The 27452-nt window shown below is 39.1% G+C and overlaps 5 protein-coding genes, 1 long non-coding RNA gene and 1 pseudogene across 16 annotated transcripts in view; 4 read left to right on the top strand and 3 right to left on the bottom strand.

Annotated features, from left to right (window-relative positions):
- Positions 1-109: 109 nt before the first annotated feature.
- On the top strand, positions 110-6663 carry LOC145934452 (RING finger protein 207). Of its 6 annotated transcripts, none has more exons than XM_083034876.1 (8): positions 110-275; positions 349-1031; positions 1422-1570; positions 1673-2487; positions 2941-3285; positions 3359-3641; positions 3753-4142; positions 4490-6663. In XM_083034876.1, exons 2-8 carry the CDS (start codon positions 625-627, stop codon positions 5095-5097), a joined length of 2997 nt encoding a protein of 998 aa, XP_082891002.1. In that variant the 5' UTR covers positions 110-275; positions 349-624; the 3' UTR covers positions 5098-6663. The 6 variants fall into 6 exon arrangements, with proteins under 6 accessions (XP_082891002.1, XP_082891001.1, XP_082891005.1 ...); XM_083034879.1 differs by lacking the exon at positions 110-275 and having other exon boundaries at positions 356-559; positions 691-1031; XM_083034878.1 differs by lacking the exon at positions 110-275 and having other exon boundaries at positions 357-1031; positions 4490-4776; positions 4870-6663.
- A 313-nt stretch (positions 6664-6976) lies between these two features.
- Positions 6977-9660, bottom strand: LOC145934462 (poly(A) RNA polymerase, mitochondrial-like). 3 transcript variants are annotated; one of them, XM_083034900.1, is made up of 7 exons: positions 9479-9660; positions 8811-9241; positions 8510-8734; positions 8220-8434; positions 7888-8108; positions 7289-7797; positions 6977-7154 (listed from the first exon to the last, which is right to left on the bottom strand). In XM_083034900.1, the coding sequence occupies exons 1-7, from the start codon at positions 9621-9623 to the stop codon at positions 7152-7154; spliced, it is 1749 nt and encodes a 582-aa protein (XP_082891026.1). In that variant the 5' UTR covers positions 9624-9660; the 3' UTR covers positions 6977-7151. The 3 variants fall into 3 exon arrangements, with proteins under 3 accessions (XP_082891026.1, XP_082891025.1, XP_082891027.1); XM_083034899.1 differs by having other exon boundaries at positions 6977-7797; XM_083034901.1 differs by having other exon boundaries at positions 6977-7797; positions 8525-8734.
- Positions 9661-11254: 1594 nt separating this feature from the next.
- On the top strand, positions 11255-14826 carry LOC145933524 (uncharacterized). Of its 2 annotated transcripts, none has more exons than XM_083033302.1 (4): positions 11255-11677; positions 12080-12240; positions 12330-12522; positions 13825-14826. In XM_083033302.1, exons 1-4 carry the CDS (start codon positions 11600-11602, stop codon positions 13840-13842), a joined length of 450 nt encoding a protein of 149 aa, XP_082889428.1. In that variant the 5' UTR covers positions 11255-11599; the 3' UTR covers positions 13843-14826. The 2 variants fall into 2 exon arrangements, with proteins under 2 accessions (XP_082889428.1, XP_082889427.1); XM_083033301.1 differs by lacking the exon at positions 13825-14826 and adding an exon at positions 12677-13635 and having other exon boundaries at positions 11262-11677.
- Positions 14827-15095: 269 nt separating this feature from the next.
- Cpr4 (cuticular protein 4) lies at positions 15096-16289 on the top strand. Its single transcript, XM_083033303.1, has 2 exons — positions 15096-15160; positions 15490-16289. The coding sequence occupies exons 1-2, from the start codon at positions 15149-15151 to the stop codon at positions 15919-15921; spliced, it is 444 nt and encodes a 147-aa protein (XP_082889429.1). The 5' UTR covers positions 15096-15148; the 3' UTR covers positions 15922-16289.
- LOC145933527 (uncharacterized) lies at positions 15722-24170 on the bottom strand. Of its 2 annotated transcripts, none has more exons than XR_014424883.1 (3): positions 23698-24170; positions 19688-19853; positions 15722-15917 (listed from the first exon to the last, which is right to left on the bottom strand). It is a non-coding gene; the product is annotated as an uncharacterized LOC145933527 (long non-coding RNA). The 2 variants fall into 2 exon arrangements; XR_014424882.1 differs by lacking the exon at positions 23698-24170 and adding an exon at positions 21312-21630.
- On the top strand, positions 17968-19774 carry Cpr3 (cuticular protein 3). Its single transcript, XM_083033298.1, has 2 exons — positions 17968-18581; positions 18947-19774. Exons 1-2 carry the CDS (start codon positions 18570-18572, stop codon positions 19772-19774), a joined length of 840 nt encoding a protein of 279 aa, XP_082889424.1. The 5' UTR covers positions 17968-18569.
- Positions 24171-24537: 367 nt separating the features above from the next.
- LOC145933521 (uncharacterized) overlaps positions 24538-27452 on the bottom strand; it is a 3195-nt pseudogene continuing 280 nt past the window's right edge. The window contains exon 2 of the transcript XR_014424880.1: positions 24538-27330. The product of XR_014424880.1 is annotated as an uncharacterized LOC145933521 (transcript). The remainder of the gene's footprint in view (positions 27331-27452) is intronic.

Below are 27452 nucleotides of genomic sequence, written 5' to 3'. Positions count from 1 at the left end.
ATTATGAGGAGAATGTAATAAAGTAAGTAGAGAATTATCTTCAAAAACATTTTAAAGAGGAGAGGAGGGAAAGATTATGCGATTAATTTTTGTTTAGATGTTGCTCCCGCCCCGGGCGTTTGCCTGCACCTTCTTGCACCAACATGTCGTCATCATATACATATATACGTTCTGCATGTGTATGCGTACGTAAATATGTGTACACATATACGCAAACGCGGGGGCGGTGCTGGCTGCGGAACGGGGTGGAAGCGAGAAACGAAAGGGCGGGCTGTGTGTGTACGAATTTCTCTGTACGCGTGTACATAAATATAAAATATATGTATATGTGTGTGTGTGTGTGTTTAGAAGGCGAAGGGTGAGAAAGGGGTGGTAGGCGCTTCGCCCTGTGGTGACGTCAGTGCTCGGAGTAATCGTCAGTTGCGCAGAGACGCAGAGGTTGATCGCCGCGGGCGCGCGCGCTTATACGTCAGAATGACGGGTCGAGCGAGCAGCAACCGATAAACCACCCTCTCTGGTCGGGGCTCTCTGCGGGACGGGGCCAACGCGCCGTCTAGGGGTAAACATCACTCTAGATTCATTCGTGTCCGCGGTATCCGCGTCATCTCGCCGAGATTGTTGTCCATGTTGCCTCGCGGTAAGTTACGCGCGCGCAGCATCCCGATAAACCGCATCCGTTCTCTGCTGCAGAGGGGTACGCGAGCATGGGACAGGGAGCGGTATCGTGAAGGAGGGCGGAAGGCGCGTGTCGTGGTTCGCGCGCGCGCGCGATTAACGGGTGCTCAGGCTCAGGGTGGCCGAGTGACGCCGACGTCGACGACGATGGCGAGCTCGGGTACGGCGGTCGGCGACGGGGTCGGCGACGACGGCACGACGGGCGTGCCGGGCGGCGGGCCCAGGAACCCCCTCATCTGCGGCATCTGCCACGACTACTACAACGAGCCCTGTCTGCTCTCTTGCTTCCACACCTTCTGCGCACGTTGCATACACGGCCCGCACATCGACGGAACGATCAAGTGTCTCATCTGCGGGTAGATAACGATGCGATGCGTTTGTCCAGTCATCCCTCATCGAGATTCACATGTGTACACACATACACACACCGTTATTGGTCTTTCGGGCAGACTTTAATTTCATTTTCTCATTTATCATCAAATTTATTCGTATCTTCTAAAGTCAGTGATGACTCGAAAAGTTCAGTAAAAAATGTTTTTAATCCATATGAATTATTTTTAATTATTTATTAAGCTATATTATACACTGTTCGTCATCCATTCAATGTAGGTTTATCGCGCGTTTATTTATATAATATTATATATAATTATATATCTAATTAATATATATATATATAATTGATATTTATTATTATATCTAATATATAATAATGCATGCAATTTTCTAATATTCCCTGATATATGTAGGCAACAGACACAGTTAAAGGATGGAGCGCAACTACCACCGCCCGATCAGCTGATACGTCAGTTGGTGGAGTTGGCGAACTCTGAGAATCCACCGTGTGCCAATTGCGACAAGCGTGACAAGTCCACGATGTTCTTTTGCACAACCTGCGGTACGTTCTATATGAAATATAATTATATATTTTTATTAATGTCGAGTCGCGCTAGATATACGTATAAAGAAAGAAAAAAAAAGAAATTTCACGCGCTTACAGGACAAGCGCTTTGCACCCACTGCAGAGAGCACACCCATCGCGCCAAGATGTTCTCCACCCACGAGGTGGTTCACATGAGCAAGTGCACCAAGGACACTCAACGTCGCTGTCCAAACCACGGAGAACAATACATCATGTACAGCCAGAGCGCCAAGTGCATGTTATGCGCCACGTGTTTCCGCGACACGCCCGCGGACGCGCGGGTGCACTGCGTGGACATCGAGAGCGCCTGGCAGCAGGCCTCGAAGAAGATGGAGCGCGCGGTGAATTCTATCTGCGAGCTCCAGGCCGGCATCAAGGACGGCGTGCTGGCGCTCAAGTCTCAGCTGGACGAGTTACGTCACAGCCTCGAATCCGAGAAGCGCGCCCTAGGCGCCTTCTGCCAGGGCATGCAGGAGGCGATCACCAAGACGCACGCGTACGTGGTCGCGGAGCTGCAACGTCAGTTCGAGACCAAGGAGCGGATGGTGCGCTCGCAGTTGCTGACGCTGGGTAGCGCGTTACCCGTCCTGCAGATGCACCTGATGCTGTGCACCGCCTTCACCAGCGGGGCGACTAAGTATCAGTTCCTCGAACTGGCCCATCCGATGCTCGAGCGGCTGAGCCGCGTCGCTCAGCTCGGTCATCCATCGCGACCACCCCTGCTCACCGTCCACATCAGGACGAATTATCGCGCCGACTTCGCCCGCGCCCTGCAGCCCTACATAGGGCAAACGCAAATCGCGAAAGCCGCCGCCGCCGCGGATTCCCTGTACGATCAGACACCAGCCGGCATTCACACGTTAGGACAGACAGTAGATTCGCAAATATTTCAGGTACGTGCGGACGAAACGAGAGATCTCACAGTCGATTGATGATGATAATGATGATGATTCTCATCGTGATTGCCTTTACTTTCGTATTACGAGTTTTCCTTTTCGCTGCCATTCTCTCGCGCGCTCATTCTTCTGTGTAAGTATTTTTTCCGTTCACAGGACTTTAGTTGGTATACATATGTATGTACGATGTGTGGCTTGTATACTGATTGTGTGTATATGACGATAGCTGTGGTAGTCAAAAAAAAGAGAGTAGAGGACTACTTGTAGCGTATCGTATTGATATATCTTGATGAAGAATCGATGAGTTTCCTCTACGGGATCTTTAGATCGTAATATAATTAGTCCATAGTTGATGATGAGAATTAATACAGAACACGAATGTAAAGTCGCTGTAACATGCTGTACATACCATTTACATTTTTATACGTCAGGAATACGTTTTCCCAACAGAGCAGCAAGACTGCTCAGAGACTACCGCCGAAAGGCGGAATTGACGGCGGCCCGTTCTCCAATCATTGCCGAACCTTTGATAACCAACTGAAGGAACTGAGCCAACAACTGATGACAGTGAAGGAACGATTGGGTGAACTGCAGCGGGACGTCTCCGTCTTGAAGAGAGCAAATACTCCGCCGTTAGGTACGCGTTACGATCATGTGGCGAGGGATTGCCGCATGTTGGAACAACAGCTGGAGCATCATCAGATAGAACTGGAGCGACTCAGAAATATCTTTGACGCGCTCTGGGAAGAGCAAGTGTGTAGGATTCACATAGAAAAGGAGATCTTTCATTCGCAGGTGCGTTCTTTTCTTGCCAAGTTTTCATTGCGCCTCTTTCTTTCTATCTTTGTAACTTGTACTTTATTTGTAGATGAACGATATATTATCGTTGAGGAGCGAAGTGAAGAAATTGCAAGCGCTCGCTCAGCACCTGGAGCCCTTCGTAAAGTCGTTCTCCACGGGCATCGGCGCCGGAGAAATAAGTCTAGCCGCGGCGGACGCCGCCGACAATCAACATCTGCAGGCTCTGCTGGATCATTTGGCGCGTCTACAGATGCAGGAGCCGCCGCATCCGCAAGCTCAGGCACCGACGAAGGATCATCGTCATTCTCGTGGCACCGCGACGAGCGCCGACAACGCGCTGTATATGAAGGGTGAGAGAAAGCATGTTCTCTCGATGTTCCTTAAATCGATAAAATAACCGAGTCGCGTATCTGTCGCAAAATTTGCATTTAATTAGTCGCAAAAAAATGTTTGTTTCGCAGAAACGAAGGAAATCCCGACGCGATGTCGCACGCCGTCCGGAGGCGTCGGCGCCGTATTGGACTCGAGCGGCAACATAGTCGTGTACGGGACGGCCAAGTCAACCGATCCGAAGAGAGGTGTGCTCAGTCAATTGATCGAGAAGGCGAGAACGCAGAAGGACGATCGTAAGAAGTCACCCGGCAGGGAGGACGGTCGCGATCGCAGTCAGAGTCGGCGCTCGCACAAATCGCCCGACGGCTCGAAACCGAAGACACCGCCCGGACACTCGTCCGGCGGTAAGATGCGGTCGTTGTATCGCTCCTTGAAAGGCGGCACTGACGACACGTCCGCCGAGGCTCTCGATCAGGCGGAGAGGTGTGCCGATTCGCAGCAACCGCAGTCTCACATCGGTAAGAAATGAGAAAATCGACGAAGAAATCGTCTCTTGCGCAAACGAATACTTATACATTATGACACACAGGTCTTCCTTATTGTAGTCCACTGGGAAAGGGGAGGGGGGCGGGGGCGAAATATCGGGTTTAGAGTTATAGAGGCGATAAACATCCGACAACTCGCAGCACACAATATATATGTAAATATACATTTAAGAGATAAGAGATGTAAACGTCTGTCGCGCCGATTTTTCACAGAAATTAAATAAATGTCTCATTTGTCGTCCGAGCGAATTTTCATTCAATCATGCCGCCTCGGTCGAAGAAGAGTCGAGATAATCCTCTAAGAAAAGACGTGCTTCCAGCAGGAGATGAAGGCGAGTATCAACGAATCTCGGAGGCCTCGAGCATGGGCGAGGCCAAGAAGCGTGTGCAGGCGCAAGTGCACGCGGTTCCAGCGGACGAGCAGATACCGCCGATTCCGGTTAGCTGCAAAGCCGCCAAGATCTATCCGGCTAGCGATTCCGAGGAGTTGTTCTACGGCGAAGGCGCGAGGGCGGCGGATGCGAGGAGGCGACGACGCGCCAGCTGCGACAGCCTGAGCACCACCGGTTCCGGGAACAGCAGGCGATCGAGTATCGCCGATGGGACGGTAGGTCATCAACAATCCATCGCGCAGGACCCCCGGAAAACCCTGGTCGTTTTGATCGGACCGACGTCACGGTCGTCGTCGTCTCTCGTGCAGAAGCAGCGTTCCTGGGAGACCTTTCCGCGTCCCAAGAGCAAGCGCGGCGGCGCCGAGGGGGTGGGAGCCGGAGCGTCGTCCCTCGGCCAGCTGAAGAAAGCGGACAGCTTCGAGGGCCACGAGGAGGCGGTGCGCACTTTGGTGGCAGCCGTGCAGGAGACGCGCTCCCAGCTGCGACATCACCATCTGCATCATCATCGTTATCATCGTAAGAGCAAGACGAATTAATAAGGCTACTCTCGGTCGTTTTCGATCCCTTTTGCAGCTCCTCCTCTTTCTCTTCGCGCGCAACAGAGTAATATAATAAAGATTGAAGAGTTGTTTGTCCGAAGATATCTCGAATAAGATATCCGCGAGTCTAGATAAAGAATATTATTCGAAAGACTAAACACGCCGTGCCCCCACGTGGCTTAAGTATACTTGTTATTTATTAGCAACGGAACGCGTATTGTTGCGAGAGCCGACGATTATCAGGTTTTCGAAGATTTTGGACATTCTACCGATATATTAATAATAATAATAATAATAATCATATAAAAATATATGAAAACACAATAATAAAAAAAACCTATATTGCGCGATATATCTGTCGTAAAAAAAAAAAAAAAAAAAAAAGAATAGTTGTTGAGAAGCACCTTTCGAGACAAGTGCACTTTCGTCTTTATATTGCTTTTCGAGAGATTGTCAAATTTCTTTCAGATCCCGACCAAATGCATGATGTATTTGTATTATTCCGAGTTTTCGATATTTATATTATGTATGTGTCTCGCGCGTATATCGGAGTTGTATCGTATGCGACTCTCGCGGACGCCTTTTATAGCGATTTTAATTGCACTTGATAATGAAAAAGCGCCGAAGGTCAGTATCGTTGCCTATCCTGTAAATCGGACGTTAACGGGAAAGAAAAAGAGTTGTATGATCAAAACTGATTATCCGCTACTCGTATTGTTGATCTGCGACTTGTCTGGGACGGTTGATACACGTAGAGCCTTGATTAGGGATAGCGAGAAAGAAAAAAAGTTTTCGGATAAAAAAAAACGCGCGTATATAATGTACAATAATTGCAGAAGAACCACGGTTGACGTTGCAATTTAAATTCATTATATAAAAAGATAACATTTATTTAATTTTACCTTTTGACGTATATATTATTTCCGTTTCATTATATGAAAGAGAATAAAGTCCTCCTGTATATTTTTTCCTTTCTTCGTTAAAATTACGCGAATCTGATTAATCACCTTGCACGATGATTTCTTTTTTATCTTTTAACGTCAACGGGTCGGATGCATAGTCCAGTAAAGTACGTCGCGCAATTCGGCCGAATAAATACGGTAATACTTATAGTTAGTATAAACAACACTGCCAGTCACGATACGTTACGAATTTAATCGACGATATTCGTTCGCGAAGAATAGCCTAATTCGAGCGCGTTTACTCGTAATCGCCAATCGCATTATAAATTCACAGATCGCCCTTCGATGGGTCGCGTCATCGCCCGGGCGATTTCACGATCATACGTTATTGATTGTTACTTAACGTAATAATAATCAAGATTATCTAAAGCGAGAGATATACGCAAAGTATAATCGGTGTTACGAGGAATCGGCTCTTCCTTGTGAAAGTCAATACGATCGTTAATCGTTGTTTCGAATTTAACCGAGAGCGAAAATTTATAATCTTCAGCGAGGATTATATAATGAACGTTCTATATAATTATAGCGAATGTACACTGTAAGCATGTATGAGAAATGTCGAAATTGCTGGTATAGTAAAAAATATATACAAGTTAATAAATATAGCCTTGATTTCATATATATAGATACATATATACCGCATCTATGAAAGTGACGCATCATCGTCTTTGTTTTTAATTTTACGAGTGCTCGCGGTTGTGTGTCATGTGTAAAACATGGTAGTAGAGCTATATGCTCGATATATATATGTCGAATTTGATCAGTTGTTGCATATAGAATTAGAAATTTTAACAGATGAGAAACATTTTAGTCATCATATAATCGAAAGTATCCAAAATATAACAGGATTATAATTAGTTTCTTAATAAATTAATCCGATAACTGATTGTGATATGTTACAACTGACACATTCGTTTTCGATTCATGTAATTAATATAATTAATGTCGATATTTTATGTACATCTTTCTCCTATTTTTTTCACAATGCACATATTATAGTACAGTACATACAACTGGTTGCAACAAGTCTTTTCCGTCTTTTCCTTTCTTTTTTTCTTCTCGCATAAAATGTCTGTTTTTCTGGCATCATCACTAGATATTATTTCAAATCATTGATATAAAAAAATTGTTGCAAGCCTCTCGTGCAGGAATATATACGACAAGTATATTTCTGCAGAGATGAAATATATATATAAAACACACTGCTATTTGTCTAATCATCATACCGTTTTTTTCTTCTTCGGCAGATTGATATCAACTTCAGAAACCCCATGAGAATAATCTTCCAAATAATCCGCGGTACTCTGTTTTTTTTTACTGCTCGGCTTCAGCACATTTATTACGTCACGGGTTTTCATGTTTAATAAAGCCAAAAGACCCCAACTGTTATTGCTGGCTTCGTCAGTAGTCTCTAACATATATATTGCATCGTGCGCCTTTTCCGTTATGCGATTTAACTCGTAAATGTTTACGTTCTTGCACACGTTCAACGTCGTTTCAAGGGGATTGGTGATATGAAGTGCCGAGCGCGATGGTTTCCGGATCGGCACTCCTTCGCGGATACATATCCCCTTTATGTGAAAGTCAAATGTCGAAATAAATTCGAAAAAACCATGCAACAGCGACTCCAGATTATCTTGATTTGATTTATACTTGTATTCGGCCGGCAATCTTTCAATATCCCGTAAGAAGGTGCAATCAATGCCATTCTCTGTACAACGAATGTCGTCACATGCTATAAAAAGAAAAAAAAAAAAGATATAAAAATAGAAACAATTTATCCCAATTGTATTATCTATAGATATTGTAATTTTGTCTTACTTACTTGCATACGTTTTCAATGATTTTAAGGACGGTAGTATGTTTTTCTGTTGTAAGTAGAAGAGCACCAATAATGAAAGGGAGAAATTTGTTATCCACTGTCCTGGTACATCACACGTTATCTCCTGACTCTTTGCCCATTTCCGTATTGCTGTAACAAGCGGTCTTACTCGCCAATCTATTTCTCCATATAAATTTAACAATTCGGACATATATATGGCAGCCCTACAGAAGAGATCGGTATTAATAATATGCATCCAATTTTTTATGAAAATATATAAAAATATCCTTAGTTCTATATATTTCTGTAAATCAGATTTAAATAGTTTAGCTTACATGTTTGTTGTGCTCAAGTCGCATTCAATATTCGTGTATTCGTAGTGAAATTTAATTATAGGTACTCTAGCTTCTAGGATCCTTCGTACATTACGAACTCCAGGGATGAAATGCTGCATAGTACTTGCGAGTATTTCCATAAACTCTTTCGTTTCCTGCCTCTCGCTAAGTTTCATAGGTTTTGTATGAAATACTAATCTACTCGCGGAATTATGCTATGTAAACGTTATATCTCATTAGTGTTTGTATTAAAATTGTGAGAATTTAAATTATGATTCAAAATATATTACTTGTATTGTATTTACTTCCTTAATATTATCGGGAACGAGAACTAAATCAAGATCACATCTTTTCCTTCCAAAACCGTTTAAAGAAGAGCCAAAAGGTAAAATTTTTGTATTCTGAAATAGTTTAGAAAAATATTGCTCCAGATGATGTGCAGTGTGAAATCTCAGTCTTGTTTCTAAATCGCCCAGCTTTAACGCCTCATACAGATTTGTTATTTGCCCTGATATCTGTAAATTAAAAATATCAGTTTCAAATAATCCTAACATATAATGTAACATAAATATAACATATTAATGACGTTACCGATTTTGCATTGCGTAAGAAACTTGCAATTTCTTTTTCAGTAGGGCATACGCAACCATTTTCTGTGGCTAGGATCTTTTTCTGATTATTTGTCTTATGACGCAAATTTTGTCCTTTGCGGAACCATAATACCGATGATTTTACAGGGGCGACTAAGTCTCCATCCATAAAGGAAGCAGATGACATAATTTCGTTTATTGATACTATATCTTTAAATTCAATCAAAATATAATTATGTTGCCTGTCCTTTTGATAATGGTGGAAACTTAAAATTTCTCCAAATTGAGCACAATAGCTCTGGAGATCGTCTTGTGAATTCGACGAGTATACCTGTATCAATATACTTCGACGTGCCTGATCTCTTCTGTTGGCAATTTTAGTTTCAAATGTCGTGCTCTTAACATTCGACGACTCTGTTTTATTTTCCAAACCTGCAAAATCACCGGACAATGATTATGTCATTATGTGAATAGATGTAGTTATATGAAAAAAAAAAAATGACATCGTTATTGACATAAATGGAAGATTAAGTCGCACTGTATTTGAGAAATAATCTAGGACAAGATTAATATAAATTTCCACACAAAAAAAAAGAGTTACAGCCTGTATTATTTGCAAGCTTATAGGTTATACGCTAAAATTGTGTCGTACGATTGTTTGTGTCTTACTTAGTTTGATCCTATCTTGTATGAGACTTGACGATACTGAAGTGCGGTCGCGTGTTTTTAATCTTACAGTACTCGTCGCGAATTTGTAAAAACAATGATTTAACAACGAGAGAGAATTTATATTAGCACGATTGAAGAGCGCCATTTTTAAATAAGCTCCTCTATACGACACGTGTGTTTTTGATGCGTTCTCGCACAACAGTAGATAACCTATTTATATCATATATTTCATAGATTATATTTTCTGAATGGCCTGACACACATTTTTCTAGAGACCTTGAAGTAAGAATCTGACCATGATAGAGTCCGATTATTACTTCATTTATTGTCGATTGCTTTATTTCTTTTTCACATTAAATTGCAAAGTGTAATTTGTGTTTAAAATTCCCGCCAATTATATAATTCGCGGCAGTTTCGGGGTGCGTTCGGAAATCCTGCACGTAGGATAAAATAGAATTAACCAATCAGAACAAAAGGATTTCAGGAGAGGCTCACTTGCGCACAGTACAATTGCACACGTTGCAATTGCACTCCGTGTTATTATACTGGGTCAACAATAGGTGATTTAAGCCCTAAGGGCTAGTCTACAATAGAGTCGTAAGGTCGTAAACGTAAGAAATTGACCAATCACAGTTGAATTCGAGGAGAATAATCGACTGTGATTGGTCAATTTCTTACGTTTACGACCTTACGACTCTATTGTAGACTAGGCTTAAGCCTTAAGAAATTGATCAATCGCAGTCAAGTATGAGGAGAAAACTCGACTGTGATTGGTCAATTTCTTAAGGCTTAGGGCTTAAATCACCTATTGTGGACCCAGCGTTTAGACACAAAGTTGCGCACAGTTCTTTTGCCCACAGTTCTTTTGCGCACAGTTCTTTTGCCCACTGTTCTTTTGCGCACCGTGCAATTGGACACGAAGATGCGCGTCCCGTAGGCACCCCTACCGGCGGGGTGGATGCGGGAGGGGGGGGCCGAAGGCCCCCCTTGCCACCCCCGTGTGTGTGTGTGTGAATAGAGCATGTGTCGCGCATTTTCGTGTCCAATTGCACGGTGTGCAAACGAACGGTGCGCAAAAGAACTGTGCGCAACTTTGTGTGTTAATAGCACGGTGTGCAATTGCAACGTGTGCAATTGTACTGTGCGCAAATGAAGGCTTCTCAAGGATTTCTACGCTTTGATTGGTCAATTAAAAGCTACTTTAACCTATGAGTAGGATTTTCGAACACACCTTGCTTTCAAATTACATTCTTGTAGCGCGCGACATTTGAATCGAAGTTTTAATTTGCGACGTACGGAGAGACGAAATAAAATTGATTGTGCTAAAATTGACAGTTCGCGGGTGTTCCAGGAAAATAAAAATAAATTGAATATGAATTTGTTCGCCGTAATGCGATTTTTTTACAAGCAATCTTTTTTTGACGAATTGCCAGGATTAGAGAACCTCAAGGAGAGAGAAGCGACAACTGGTCACGTGACCAGCTATTCGTGATTGGCTGGCATAATATGTACTATTTGGACATTGCGACGCCAATGCAGTATACGCAGTGCACACCGAAAAATGTCAAATGTGTGACGTACTGTGAGGTTATACTGCATTGGCGTCGCAATGTCCAAATAGTACATATTATGCCAGCCAATCACGAATAGCTGGTCACGTGACCAGTTGTCGCTTCTCTCTCCTTGAGGTTCTCTAGCCAGGATTTAATCGAAGCGATTTCCGTAATGAATGTACTCTATGATTATGCAATACATATATGGGTACTTTCCGATTCATGCATGATGCGCATGAAGTGACAGAAAATATATAATATGCGTGACATAAACTATAGATTTTCTGTCACTTCATGCGCATCATGCGTGAATCGGAAAGTACCCTATGTTAAAAATATGAAAGTCCATATGTAAATGTCTCATTTATTGCAATCAAGAACTGTCAGTGGAAATACCTGTCACAATACCTGTCAGATCTCGCATGACGTACTGACGCATAACTACATACATTATACATATTCGATAGCGACGATAAGGACGGCCCGATAACAAAGGCCGATACGGAATCGTCTTGTGTGAGATGTTTACGACTTTTTCTTCTGACACGACGAGGAAGCGTACACGAGCATGTCAAAGTTGGACGCCTACGAGCTCACGCATCCGGAGTCGTTGTCAGAACGTCAGCTTCGTGAGATCTTGAATAATGTAAGTGGCGTAGGTTAAGCGTGTTTACAAACTTTCTTCTCGAGTCGTCTCCGTAATACTTATCTGTATCTCATTTAACATCCATTTTAATCCGCTTTTCATTGAAGTTAATGAGAGTAGATGCAGTATTTGTCAAATTATTCGATCAATATTATAAATAATTAATGTGGAGGTTAAACCGGCATAACGATTATAAATATATACACTTATTTATGTATTAATTATCAGAGAAATAAAATAAATAATTTTTTTAATTATAAAAAAAAAGAAATACAGTCTTATTTGTAATAATTTACGTTCCAGTAATCAGTATTTATATAACGGAGCATTTGTATCACTGGTATAAATTTGTGAATTTTAGGTGTGTGTCTTAATTGTAACACGCATCTTCTTTCTTCACAGAGTTGTATTGAGGTCTTCAGTTTCGAGAAAATGTGTAAAAGCGAATTATTAAAGATGTATAAACGAATTGCCATGCCGTTACCTCAGCGACAATGTGGAAACGCTAAGAATTTGGATACAGAGGTAAACGTGGTACCAGACAAATCTTTTACAGCTATAAGGTAGGTTCTTACTAAATAAGAAAATATCTGATTGCTAACAAAGAACATTTGATTATATTAATTTAATTTGCATTTTTTTTTTTTTTCAGTAATACGCTTAGTTCAACTGCAGACTTAAACAAAGGAAGTAAAAGGACATGCCAACTATCTGAGACAGATAGATTAAAGCTTCCTGTTAATGATCCAAAATCAATGCATAAAAAGATTCGATTATGTCCTACACCAAAAGTAGAAGCTAGCTGCAATGGAATCAGCAAACGTAGGTGCGACGAACAAAATGAGGTATATCATCATGATTCTTTAGAGCTCATATAAGATTCTAAATTATTTTAATTTCAAGTTTAATTTCACTTTTTCGGATCAAGAATAATTTATTTAATATAAGATTTCAGTAGTAATTTAAATATGTGCAGCGAAATATACTGAAATCTTTCAGGAATTATTAATGAAAAAACGTCAGAAGATTACATGGCCATAGATGACTAAAGAAAACATATTCCATTTCCTTTTATTCATTACTATAGACATTTTAAATAGCATCTTAGCAAAATTCTATGAATGAATGTATGAGGACAGAGTGTCTGAATGTGTGATAGCAAATGTATTAAAATATTTTTGTAAATTATTTAATATGTTAAATCATGTTAATTTGAATCTATTAATTGATCGAGATAATGATAGAGATATTAATCTTACTAATAATATTATTACATTTTTTTATTATTTAATATTTGAATAATATTAAATGACACATTGTGGTTCTATGTAAAGAGTTTGGCATTATATGTATAATATGCACACGCATCTAGACAGATAGTACGCATTAACAAATAGAGCTAATAATGGATTGATTTTTCTCTGTTTTATCACATTTATAAAACTTAAACGAAACGCATTCTACATTTATACAATTTTTATGAAGAAAATTGAATAATTTTTTATGAAAAATTATGGTATTATCAAATTGGCAGCTGATAATAGATGTGAATAATAAATTTTATATACATCATGTTTGAAATATATATTTGCATCATCGCACTGATGTATGATTCTTTTTAATCAAGCAATTAGACAAATTGTACATACAATACAAATTTCGAGTTAAACATTAAATCAACAGTATTTCGAGATAAACAAATTGACAGAGATTTTGTGTTAGTTAATTATTAATCATTGATTGTGTTAGTCAAGTCAATTTTGCAATTTTTTTGCAATATAGATAAATAAGATATACTAAGTAACAATAAGTTTACTTATAAAAAAATATTTGTAATACATAAGATCGATCGCTTATACACATCATATGTAATGTTTGCATTATAGCAAAAATATCGTCATTTGTAAATGTAAAATTTATTATTGATATGTGATATTTCTATGCAAACAATACACGAATATGTTTATATCGATAAATAATACGTAATTAATTGCTTTTTACATTAAATAAACGATGTATAGAAGTGATATTCTCATATTATATGTAACTCTGTATGATATAACTCTATTCGTGGCTATTATTTATGTGTTGTACAACATGTCATCGATATAATTATGTAAATCTGGATGTATATATCTTTTGCCGAGATGCGACAGGAAGGATGAGAGAAGAAGCAATACGCAACAATATAGCGTTGCATAAGCAAGCGAGTTTGCGGACTTGTTTCACGGTCACGATCGGCGCTCGTCCCCCGTTAATTATACATACCGAATGACTCATCTCTGTTTATGAAGGAAGAAGAGACGAGACGGAGATGATTCACGCTCCTATCCGAATGCGAATCCGAATCCGTAATTTACTGTCTCTCTTCGGGACCGATACATTATATTTTTGTGTCACAAAGAATTTGAAAGAGGAAGAGAAATTTTAAATTTTACGAAAATCTTCAAACAAATTTTGCAAATATTTTTCTGTCTTTTTCTGAATCTTATACGATACGTACAAGGAATAAGAAATTAAAACAGAAAAGAAAGAAAGCCTTGTAACTTCAGCATAAATTTTATCAAGCTTTGCGTATCGTAGAATAATTTCAAGTTGCGCGAAAAAAATTTCTAGTTCTATTAAAGTAAAATGATCATGATTTTACAGTCTGAAAGCGAAACACGCGACTGTTTCAAAAAAAGAATGAATCATTCTCGTACATTTGATATTCTCAGTTCGTCACATTCCTATGACGGAAGCTTATATTTATGGCTGGTACCAAAACCGCTGGAATTACGCAAAGGTGAAAGCACCGGCTCTCTTCATAGAATTATTCGTCTCTTTACGCCTTACATTACATATTTTCGCAATCTTAAAAAAAACATCCAATGCGCTGCTAAATCATACGTATCTTTTTTTACTTTTAAAAGTAATTTTCGAAAGCCTCGCTGAAGTTAATCTCGCCGCAAAACTCAACGCATCTCGACTTGTAATTAAGTATATACCGCATTAAAATTTACAATGTTATAAAACTGGTTTCTTACGTGCGATATTTTTAAAGTATGCCCGTTCCTATATCATTATATTCTTCCAAAAGCAATTTCACGAGGCGAAGCTCGACGAGTAGGATATTATTTGTCTGCTAATAAAGCGTTTATGCTATCAGATTCCATGGCAATGTTTGATAATTCCGTAAAAGCGATCACGTGAGAAATAAATCGGTCAATATATAATTCGGCGTTCGCGCCGACTTTCTTCCTCGTCGATGCGCATAATATCGAAGAGTCGTAAAATCGAGAGCGAAATTTCTCTCATCGCATCACGTACTACGCTACTTTGTAAGCTGTTTGCGATGCAACGAGGGATGCCGACGACCACCCCGGATGCTCCTATAAATACGTTTGTCATTGCTCGACTAAACGTCAGTCTTGTTCGCGACACACGTTTATTGATCTATCTTTATTTGTAAGAATAACAAGAAACGAAAAAATGGTTTGCAAGGTACGCTTAAAATTATGTACAATAATATCAACTTTTATTTGGTCGATTCAAGTATTTTTAAAGTATTGAAAAAAAAAAATTGTGAAACGAGCCATTAACTTTACCATAAAACGCAAAATTACGCAATCTTTTGATTTCATTTCGATATAATGTATATAATTAATTATGACAAAATGTAAAATATAAATGTGTAATATTTAAGAGAAAGAAAAAATATAGTAAAATAATATGAATTTACACTTAAAAATTATTTTTAGAGATAATAGATAATCTATTCTTTTCTTGAATATCATTATTACGATATATTAATGTATTATACTTTATTATAGTCAACAATCATCCTAAGTGCAGCGGTGCTAGCGGTATGTAGAAGCGCAGCTGTCCCATCTCCAGCTCTACCGGCCATTCCAGCTGTTCCATTTCCAGGTCTACCGGTCGTTCCAGCTGTCCCAGCTGCCCCAGCTGCAGCTCTTCCAGTCGCCAGGCTTGGGCTCGACAGTTTCGATCCTTATCCCCAATACTCTTATGCCTACGACGTTCACGATACGCTGACCGGAGACGCGAAGAGCCAGCATGAAAGTAGGAACGGTGACGTTGTCAGCGGTAGCTACTCTCTTCTGGAAGCCGATGGTACAAGACGAATCGTCGAGTACACCGCCGACCCGGTGAACGGATTCAACGCCGTGGTTCGTCGAGAGCCCTTAGCGGTGGTGAAACCCATTGTCAAAGTTGCAGCGCAGCCACTCGTTTATCATCCCTGATGGATATATTTATATATTAGAATATCGGACAAAGCTAGTCACATATTATGTATTGTTTAATTTGTTAGTTGATTTGTATTAAAGATTTTTTAAAAACGAAATATTGTATTGCGAATGCGAATTAGTTTTGTTCTCTGAATAACTTTGCCATATTTATTTTCTTATATACTTTCTGCATATTTTATGGTAAACTTTTTTTCATTCAGTAAATCTGTCGTTAATTCATAAATTATTACGTGGATACTCGATAATGCCACTAAATTATGTAACGACACATAAAAGCTTCATGCGTGAATTATAATTCAGGCCACAAATTAACTTGCGTAAATACTATACAAGGTTTAGCAATTATATATTAAATATATAAAATTTAAAGAAGTAATAAAAGTTTATATTACATATGATATATTATAATACTTTGTTTTTTTATATACTATACAAAAATTTAAGAAACACATCTTTTTGTACATTGCATGTTTCGAAATTTAAGGATTTAAGCAACTCTTCGATAGTATATATATATATATATATATATATATATATATATATATATATATAATTTATATTTATATATGAATAATTCATATTTATATGTTTGATTTTATGCAAATATATGTATTTCCAAATCAAAATCATAAAATAGATGCAAAAAATATTTTAGACGAAAGTTTCTATGCGTTTGATATTCTTGCACAATCTTTAAAGATGTTAGCTTTTAAGAACCTTTTATCACTTTCTTATTGAGAAATTGATAACACATTTTTACGCTTTTTTTAAGCTTGAATGATATTTTGTATAGTATTATATATTATTGAATTTATTTCGACACACACATGATATTAAAATATATATAAAAAGATACAAAATAAAAATAATTTCCATATTTTACACACAGCTTTTTCAGTAACAAATTATTTTAAATCAGTTAATTGAATAGAATGCATATATTGATCTCGAAATCGAATGTAAAGTGAACATGCTAATATAAGATGATACTTTTTTCCGTCAGAGTAAACGAAAAAGTTTTTAACTTGTGAAAACTTGAAAAATGTTTACATTTAATCATCCACTTAAATAGAAATATACTTATTGTTAAAACGTATTTATAATATTAATTTATGATTACGATTTTAACATACGCTATATGCAGTGTTGTGCTTAGATGATTTTAAAATTAGCTAGATAAAGATGAGATAAAAATATGTAAATTTATCTTATGTAAGATAAAGATGATTTTGTTTTAAATGTATCTAGATAAAAGATAAAATTATATGGCGATTCATCTAGATAACTTCCAGATAATATTATTTTTTGACTGATTATGTAAACAAAAAAATGTAAATTTTAAAAGGGATATAAAAATATATTCATACTTTTATTTGTAAGTTTTTATCGCTTACTGTTTAAGTTTACTATTTAAATATTTTTATGTGCTATGACTCTAAATCAAATTATCTGAACATTATTCTAGATAATTTAATAAAGATAACACATTTTTTCATCTAAGATGCAGATATAGATAATACATATTTTTATTATCTATATAAAGATAAGATGCTGCAAAAATTTTATCTAGATAATCATCTATATAATTTTATTTAGATAACAGCAAACACTATATGTATACGTGTATTGCTGTGGGAAATAGCGGAATAATAGCGGTTAACGATTACGTTAACGATTTGATAATTAACGCAATAGTACGCGTCGATTGATGTTGGCAGACTCGTCGTCGTTTCCGCCGTGAATGTATAATAGAATTCGACCGATTACGCAGAGTATGCACGTCTTCGCACTTTCGTCGAACGACCTTGATTGACCGCCTGTATTCGACATGTATATTGGCACACAACATGCGTGCGTAGCGTACAATTTATGCGTATCTCGGTTATCAACCGTTCGCTTGCATTGGCTTCAGAATAGCATTAAGCAACGCATTCTTCTTTAAATATCGAAAGGCTAACGATTTTAAACTGATCAATATTTTATTGTAAATTAATATTTTTTGATATGTCATTTATAGGAATCTAATTATATATAAAAACCCTTTGTTGTGTGTGTGTGTATCTTTAAATCGCAGTAATATTGAAGATGTCACGTTTGAAACATTTTCCTTTCAATTCGAATAATAAAATGTTATTGCATTCCGCTTCTAGGTCTCCGTCTCCGTTACTTCTTTTAGGGATATGTCTCCGTGAATTTCGTACATCTTATCGACAGTTAATAGGACGAAGCAGGATGAAGACGTTCAATGTGCTCGGACACATGTGACCTCGCGTCTTCGGCATATATTGGTATCCAAGTCGCGTGTATGCACGGGCGGACGACGATATGAAGAAACATAAGTTTCGTATACATACAACGGCGGGTCAAACATTGGTACAACAAAGCGGACTCCTTATACATCGCAATGATCGTCGCGGAGGTCACCGCATGGTCCCCCGGAGAAGAAGACATAGAACAAAAAAGAGAGAAACGGAGACAGAGAGAGTGATTAGGTGGGGCGCGGGTGACATTGGCGCTAGTTTGGCTACAAGGAGCATCATCGTCGTCGCGGATGACACGAACACGTCGACGACAGCGTATAAAAGTACGAACGATCTTATCCCGGAGTATCAGTCTTCTAGACGATCCTCCCGCGAATAAACATGGCTGGCACGGTAAGGGAAGTTGGAGAGACTCGAGTGTTAGAATTTTATATTTAACTAAGTACGAGTATTCGAGTATCAATTACGTGATTTCGATATATTACAGTGCAACAATTTTTTTCTAGCAATTGCTGGACATCGAACATTTTTCCCATTATTTTTAAAGAGATTTCCGAAAGGCCCTTTGTATTTTGTTTCGGGGAAAATTCTGACACATTTTTAAAGTTGCTTTGGATACCTGGATACTCGTTCATTGACAAAAGGATAACGTTACACGAAAACAACCCCCCTGCTCGGTTTTTAAAAATTAATAAAGAACTTATAAGTTCGATAAAGCAATTTAAAAAATCTTCTGACGACTGTCGACGAATTTTCAGCTCTTCTTCTTCCTGGGACTGACGGCGCTCGCTCGCGGAGCGTTGGTGCCCGCTTTGCTACCAGCAACGGCACCCTTGGCGAAGCTGGAGGACTTTGACGCGGCACCGCAGTACAGCTTCGCATATGACGTGCAAGACGCGATAACCGGTGACTCCAAGGCCCAATATGAGACCCGCAACGGCGACATTGTGCGAGGTAGTTACAGCCTGATCGAGGCCGATGGTACGCGTCGCATCGTCGAGTATACCGCGGATCCGATCAACGGTTTCAACGCGATTGTCAGCAGAGAACCGATTGTCGCCGCCATCGCGGCGCCGTTCAGACCGGCCGCGCTGACGCCGATCGCCCCGGCGCCTCTTGGACCAGTCGCCCCGGCGCCGATCGCCCCGTCGATTCCCAGCAGTGGACCCGACTCCGACGTTGAGGTGGTCGAGGCTCGAACGTCGCGTCTCTCGACGTCAGCGGCAGCGACGACGCGCGAGCAGGAGATTCAGCAGTTCCAGCGGTTGCAGGGACAACAACAACGTCAACAACAGGAGTTGCAGTTGCAACGGTTGCAGGAGCAGCAGAGACGACCTTCGAGATTGCAGAGCCAGCAACAGGAACAGCAGCAGCAACAGCAGGACCGACAACAGGCTGCTGCATCTACGCGGACTATCGCTGCCGGTCAGGAGCAGCAACAACCAACAGCGAGATTCATCGGCCTTCCGGCCAGGGCGATAGCCACCTATCCGACTTACCCTTATAGTGCTGCGTATTCCTCCCCGATCGCCTACGCTGCACCTCTCACTGGTCTCGCTTACAACCCTGCCACCGCGTTAGCGTAAATTTTACTCGTGTGCATCTCGAATCCCTCTGCGTCTCGTTGTCTTGTTTGTATTCCAGTTATAGACCCCAGTTATAAAACTGCAATAAAAATTGTTTACCATGAGTTACTTATAATTGCATCGATGTCGTTTCTTTTTTTATTATTTCTTTGCTACAATAGAGATTCGCGATGCCTATAATTTTGATTTTGGAGAACATGTGAAATAATAATATTAAAAAAAAGCCATGGTTGCAGTCGCGCTCTGCTCGATTACATCATTACTCGCGTTAATCGCGTAGGTGCGCGCAACAAGTAAAAGCTGACGAGCTGCGGACGTGCGTCGATCAATGTCGCGGATCGATCGCGAGCCGGTCGTTCGGCCTGTCACGTCGGCGCCTTCGCGCGAGGTTCGATCCACGATTATGCAAGTAACCGGGTGTCCGTTGTTACCGCACACCGGGTCCCGGATTTCTGGGCAGTCTCGTGTTTACGCAAGATACGCATGTGTACGTAACGCGACCTTCGACTACGCGCGCAGCATTTAACTTGTAGCAGTATGAAAAAAAACCCGATTGTTATAATCGTTAACCAACAATGGTCATCATAAATGATGTTTACTGTCGCCTTTATATAGGATACCTTTAATCTCTTGACGGGTACCTTGTAACATAAAATCTTGAACTATTTTTTTTTATAATGCACCATTATATGCTCTATCGCCAGCTTTCTTTGAAATATTCTTGCATATAATCGTGATGTATCAAAATTATATTAATCTATCATTGAACGAAAATGTTTCAAGTGAGAGTTCTTTTGGTATCGTAAGAGGAATCGACTGCATTGTATAATCTACATTAAAAAACTTGTATACCGATGAGTAAAATTCTTTAAGTAACGTGAAAAAATGTATATCTTTCGAATAATTCATTTTTTTCCGCGGAAGAAGTAGTAAAGTCGACGCGAGTCAGACGCGCAAGTAGTTACAATCATTGTGCGTTCGGGCGTCTGATCAATGAATGATACTTAATACTGTAATAGGTTTTTCTATAAAGCTTTGATATGATATAGTAAATAGAAAAATATACTTTATACAATTATTTAATTATATATATTGCATCTATATCTTATAATCTTATCTACAACTAATTAATCTGTACTTTGTTTATCACTAGAAAAAATTACGGAACAGAAAATTCATTATATTGCGCACGCAATCAATGTAATATATCTATGTAATATATAATTAGTCGCTCATTGAGAGGAGAGGACAATCAGTTGTCAACTCTAAATTGCATCAGAATATTTTTTATAAAAAATCTCTTTTTAAAAATAGTAGAATATATTATTTTATATTTTTTACTTTGATCTTTCTCAAAATTTACATTCACACACACGCATATATCAACTCACATAACGATCAATAATTTAAAGCAAGGTTCAACTGATGCGATTTAATTGAAACTCGAATGTCATTTATCGCGAGAGATTATGTAAACTATTATTCGAAGGCAAACTCTCTCTTGTAGAGCAACGCACAAATAATATTCGGATTATACCTGCGAGAAAAGCGCGACGTTTGTTCTCTTTCTCGCGACACGTTGAAGCGAAATGTAGTTGACGAAAATATCGCTGTCTGCGAAACGAAGAAAGGAGACGAGAACAAGAGTTGGTTCGCGCGCGGATCGACTTTCACCGAACAGAAAACGCGACTGCAGCCGCGGCCGTCAAAGAACCGCGCCCAATGTCACTATGCGGCACCTCGTAATCGCGCCTGTATTACGTGCGCAGAAAAGACCGGTTCAATTTTTGACAAAGAGAGAGAGACAGAGAGAGACCGGTCCGGAATCCGAACGAGCAAAAATTGCCGCGAGTCCTTGTCGATTCTGTAATATTTGATTTGTCTGCCTTTGACAGCTTTCCGGTCGGGCATTTTTGCGGAAAACTGGTAGAACATGTGCATGTCTCTCGGCTTTTATTTAATTACTTTATTACTTTATTTTTTATATGTTTTTCTAATGATAATTCAGATAAAAAACTTCAGATCCTTGTGAGAAAAAGGAAAAGTCATGTGGAGAATCTTGTCTCTCTTCCTCTAGATTATTTAAATTTATTGTAAGATGTAATTGATTGTGTAAAATCGTGAAACTGCTGTCATTATTAACGGCTATCATTCACACATTTGCAAAGCATGCACGTAGCATTTGTGCTAACTGCAACTACATCGTGACCGGAGTACGTTCAATTTGATGAATTAAATGAGCAGAGCATATCGCATTCACTCAGTTGTTTCAATCTATCTTTGTGTTATTTCTTAAGAAAATTTGCCATATAGATAATCACGTATATTAATAAATTATATTATTATTAATTTGTTTCATTAAATTTAATGACTTTATTTTTATAATTTTATATTTAAAAGAGTATATTTTTTCAATAATTAAATGTGGAGAAAAATTATTATTTTCTTATTCAATGACTCTGCCTTAAAATATGCGATTTTACATTACAACGCTCATTACACAGTTAATTAACAATAATTTACATCTGAAGTGATTTATCTGTAATGAGTCTTAAGATCGAAATCGAAACGGATGTTTCCGACGAATTGAAGTCCTATATATAAACGTCCCTCAACGGGATACACTCGCCGATTAAGGTTACGCATTTTTTTTTATCATTTATCCACGCTTGTGCAAATCAAGGCTATCGGCGAAAGTAAAATGGGGTCGAGTAAATATTGCGTATTTAATGCATTTCGAATCTTTCCCAAATGCATCGAAAAATTATCGCTGTCAGACAATCTTCTTACTCTCCATAAATCATTGCCGACACCGATTTGTGCGCGAGCTCTTTGCACATATTTAACGTTAAAAGTCCTTCTTCGATTTTATCATTTTTCATCGATGCATCGTGCGATGTTAAAAGTGCGTACATAAATGAAACAAATGCAAATGAACCAAATGCTCGTCAAGGTAGTCTGTCGATTGTTAATGTTCGCTGTCGGATAATAAAAATGATGAAAAATGAGAGAGGAGAGAGAATTGAAGAAAGTGTGCCAAGTGCTTCAAAAAGCAAAGGGAAATATATCATCATTGATAAATTATTATTATTATGAAAATTGAATAATGTTGTATGAGTTTTTAATGACTAGTTATAATTTTGACAAAAAAAAAAAAAAAAAATATAAATCGCTTACAAAACTCAATATATATTTTATCCGTGAGAAATCAGATTATATATATGTATCATATTGTTTGATTTGCACACAACGTTTTGTTGTAATTTCCTTTAAAAATTGCTTTGTTTTTCACGCGTAACGCGTCGTATTCTTTTTGTATGCGTGAACCGTTCGGATCGACTTATAATGGGCTTATCTTCGTACATATATGGGACAAGAAACTACCGCGCTAATGAGAAAACGCGAAGATCATGTGAGATATGAGGTGAGAGCAAGATCGGGCCAATAAATATTAATTAATTGTAATATATCGCCGTGAAGGAAAGTTTACGCGATATCCATATACATATAAGCTCGTATATAACACGATCGTACCCTCGAATTTGCATTTCTAATTGTTGACCTCGCAGTTGACATCTTTAATTACATATACATAATTTGATTTCGTACCTTCTAATTTCAAGAGCAAAAAAGCAATCATAGAACTATTCTCTCTTTCTCTCTCTCTTTTCATAATAATTTATTTAAAATTCAGATCTGGACATTTACTTATAATAAATCAGAGACCAGCGACAGAGAAACACAAATGCGGAGAGAAGCGAGAGTTCTGTTCTCCAAATTTTAGCTTTGAAAAAATTAACGAACTCTGTGCCTACAGTGGCCTAATAGGTAAAACGGCTCTGATACGAATCTTATTAATAAATACTAGTGTAGTAGAGCAATATAGTATCATAAGAATATAATGGAAAGCGTGAAGCACTAACCTTGGTATCAAGGCCGTTATTGTCAAGGATGATATTGTTTCGTCGTGTATCGATCATTTCTATGGAATTGCCGGTTGAGTCCAAGGCATGTGTTTGGAAGGTGTGCTTCCCGAAAAACGCGAGCGGTCCGCCCTGTTATGCAACACCGTAATTTAGACGCCTTTCTCCCATGGCAAATGGGCCACGTGCAAACGAGCGAGCGCGAATTCGATGGCTCACGCATTTGTAATTCTTCTTTCTCTATATGGCTTTTTTTTCTCACGTGCCGCCTCTAATTGCATGCGAGTCTTGCGAAATGCTGTTCCAGTGCGATTCGGGAATCGTGATTCTGTAATAGAAAAAAGATATTAGATTATCTAAGCCATTATAATTTCAATATTTTATTTTAACAGGACTTTAATAAGCATTATTTAATTTTTCGTTTTTTTCTTAATTATATTAATTATATCAATGACAGAAGAAAAAAAATAAAAATAAACACAAGATTAATAAAGCAAAATAAATATTTTTTGAAATATAGATATATATATATATATATATATATATATATATATTATAGAAAAATTATATATATTGTGTGTATATTTATATTACTAAAATTTTAATAACAAAAAATTTCATTAAAATATAATTATATACTATATATATAATATATATGAAAAGAAGGAAATTATAATTTTAATCGGATCGAATAAAACTGCGTTTCCGGATTATGATAAAATATCCAAAATAGAGAGAGAAAGAGAGTCAAGTATATGATCATTACAATACTAATTATGCGAATTAATAGACCGAGTGTAATGTGGAAAAATTATTAGGCAGAATGTTTGCTCCACTTACAGAATGAGTCGACTTGATTTTCATGCCATGCACTCTGTGCAATTATCGGTCTACAAGAACGTGACATCGCGTTCGCAAAATCGATGTTCTTTCATTGTCGTGCCCGTGATTCTTAAGCGATGCAATGGTGCAATCGGTCAATCGAGACCGAATGACCGAACAAAAGTGGAGTTTCGTCGCGATCCTTGCGCGGTCGCGTGTCTCGGGGAGGTGTTCGAGAAAGGACGAACGAAAAACGGAGAAAGTGGGTCAATTCTGGCAAACTCCAGAAATAACGTTACGCGAAACGCCGCGGTATTACGCAGGAAAGTTTACCCCATACATGAAGGACGTACGTGCGGAACTCGTCCGAGATCAAGAAATTTACGCTGCACATATTATACAACACTAAGTATCTCATAAAAATCGTTTCACGAAAATCTGGCACAAATAAAGTACTTGAGAAAATAATTTACAAAGGTGTAAACTTGTATTAAAATTAAATAATGTTATGTAATTGACGATTAGAGCACGTAATAGATGGAATGATCGATCTCTGTGAATCGTTATGCGTATTCGAGATACTGATGGATTTTTACTCTCTCGATTAAAAACTCGACATTCTACAATACATAAATTGCGTTTAAACACCAAATGATATAAATATATAATCTCGGTTCTCAGATAGTGACTTTAAATTGCGAATGTGCGACACATGCGTAGAAACAATGCGAAATAGATTCGGCACAAACAGCGAAGAGTTCCGACATCGCGCGTCGTGAATTTATATTAGCATGACGACACAGTAACAATAGTTGCAATCGCAAACTAGAATGTCACATATATGACGCACTTTATTAGCACATCGTATGTGGTAATCGCTCGATATCTAGTTTTCGATTGCTATAATCGTTCCTTTTACGTGTGTTCGCCTTTCTTTTCTAAAAAATCTGGAATACGTTTATGTATTAGAAACTATATGCTCAAATAAAGATGTTCACATTGAATTTCTTTGATTGATACGAAATCATTTTCTCTGCGCAAATGAGAGCAGTTCACGTAAACAAAACAAAAATATCATCAAATTTTTAATTTTTAATTTCTAGATTATATTTAATCAACTATATGATGAATTATAATGTGTTGAGATAAATGATATGGTCTTTCAAAAATCAGCATTATTAAAGAGATTTAATAATCAGGCAAATATGCGATAAATTTAATTAATAAACTAACAATAAGATTAATTAAGCCTTTCGGAAGTAGAGAGAGAAACAAATGTCAGAGATCAAGGCTCTTAATATTTTTCTTATTTTCATCAATTTATATGACTATTAGTATCTTTAAAAATTCATTTACTTTATTTTTAATTAAACAATGTCTTATTTATCTATGCACATTAAATATTTCGATTAAATTCCGCACAATATTTGTCAAAATCTAATGTCGCATTGTTATTTTTTATACATTGAAAATTAGTTTTTTAAATGCAAATAATATAATATTTTTGTTTTGTTATTGTTCTCTCTTTTTTATTTTGATTGCTGATTATAATATTTGTCGTATAAAATACAATTTGATAAGTTATGATTCTGTTCAAACTCCGTAAATTCTTTACAAAAATTTGCAATATTGTACACACAATCCGATATACATATATATCCGTGAGTATGCGTCACATTCGATAAAAATGTCAAATATTCTGCACATATATTATATATACATATATTATAGTACTAGGACAGCGGATTGAGAGATGAGATCTTGCATAAGTGAGTATAGTCTCAAATATATATGTATAACTCCTTTTAATCAGTCACACAAAAAAGACATACATGGTATAAAAATAAATAAGTTCGGCCTAAGTCGACAACGTGAGCTTGGTGCGATCAACGCGATCAGTGGATGTAAGAGGCTGGGGCGGCGTAAGAGATGGCAGCGGGTGCCGCGGCGATCTTGGCGATGGGGGCTGCGTGCGCGGCGTAGGCAAGGGGTGCGGCGTGCGCGCTGTAGGCCAGGGGGGCAGCGTGCGCGGCGTAGGCGAGTTGGGCAGCGGGCGCGGCGTAGGCGAGTTGGGCAGCGGGCGCGGCGTAGGCGAGTTGGGCAGCGGGCGCGGCGTAAGTGAGGGGGGGAGGCGTGCGCGGCGTAAGTGAGGGGGGAGGCGTGCGCGACGTGAGCGATAGCGGGGGCCGCAGCGATCTTAGCTACGGGGGCTGCGTAAGAGACGGGGGCTGCGTAGGAGATAGGGGCAGCATATTTGGCTACGGGTGCGGAGTAAGTGAGGGGGGCAGCGGCCAATTTGGCCACGGGGGCGGCATAGGCGAGGGGAGTGGCATGCGCCACGGGAGCGGCATAGGCGAGGGGAGAGGCATGCGCTACGGAAGTGGCATAGGCGAGGGGAGCGGCGTGTGCCACGGGGGTGGCGATTTTGGCGACGGGGGCGGCGTAGGCGAGGGGTGCAGCGTGGGCGATCGGTTCGACGGCCTTGACGGCGACTGCGACGGGTTCCTTGCGGACTACGGCGTTGAAACCGTTGACTGAGTCAGCGGTGTAGTCGACGGTGCGCCTGGTACCATCGGCTTCCAGAAGGGAGTAGCTGCCCTGGACGAGGTCGCCGTCACGGGTCTCGTGCTGGCTCTTGGCGTCGCCGGTCAGACTGTCGTGCACGTCGTACGCGTAGCTGTACTGGGGATGCGGGTCGAAGTCGGCATCGATGGTCTTAGCGGCAATCGCGGGGGCTGGGGCGTAAGCGAGAGGAGCGGGAGCGAGAATGCCGGCGTTGGCGGTGGCCACTAGGGCGACGAAAGCGACAAACTGCAAAAAATTACAAGGTAAGATTATCTTCTTTTACGTAATTCGAGAGTTCCCTTCAATTAAGTTGCTTAAAAATTATTTTGTACGTGAATTTTTCCTATAGTACTCTGCGTTGATACCAC

The sequence above is a fragment of the Prenolepis imparis genome, unplaced genomic scaffold (assembly GCF_030444845.1).
Source record: "Prenolepis imparis isolate NDT839.2.m4 unplaced genomic scaffold, iyPreImpa1.0 SCAF_3, whole genome shotgun sequence".
NCBI classification, from domain to species: domain Eukaryota; kingdom Metazoa; phylum Arthropoda; class Insecta; order Hymenoptera; family Formicidae; genus Prenolepis; species Prenolepis imparis.
This window is presented reverse-complemented; position numbering and strand designations above follow the sequence as displayed.

Bases quoted from the DNA above. Each gene is read 5' to 3' on its own strand.
- LOC145934452 (XM_083034876.1), top strand. From the start codon at position 625: ATGTTGCCTCGCGGTAAGTTACGCGCGCGCAGCATCCCGATAAACCGC. The intron at 1,032-1,421 runs GTAGATAACGAT...TGATATATGTAG, and splicing joins ATCAAGTGTCTCATCTGCGG to GCAACAGACACAGTTAAAGG. The intron at 3,642-3,752 runs GTGAGAGAAAGC...TTTGTTTCGCAG, and splicing joins CAACGCGCTGTATATGAAGG to AAACGAAGGAAATCCCGACG.
- LOC145934462 (XM_083034899.1), bottom strand. From the start codon at position 9,623: ATGGCGCTCTTCAATCGTGCTAATATAAATTCTCTCTCGTTGTTAAAT. The intron at 8,735-8,810 runs GTAACGTCATTA...TTTAATTTACAG, and splicing joins TCTTACGCAATGCAAAATCG to ATATCAGGGCAAATAACAAA. The intron at 7,798-7,887 runs GTAAGTAAGACA...TTCTTTTTATAG, and splicing joins ATCATTGAAAACGTATGCAA to CATGTGACGACATTCGTTGT.
- LOC145933524 (XM_083033301.1), top strand. From the start codon at position 11,600: ATGTCAAAGTTGGACGCCTACGAGCTCACGCATCCGGAGTCGTTGTCA. The intron at 11,678-12,079 runs GTAAGTGGCGTA...CTTTCTTCACAG, and splicing joins TTCGTGAGATCTTGAATAAT to AGTTGTATTGAGGTCTTCAG. The intron at 12,523-12,676 runs GTATATCATCAT...GAAATCTTTCAG, and splicing joins GGTGCGACGAACAAAATGAG to GAATTATTAATGAAAAAACG.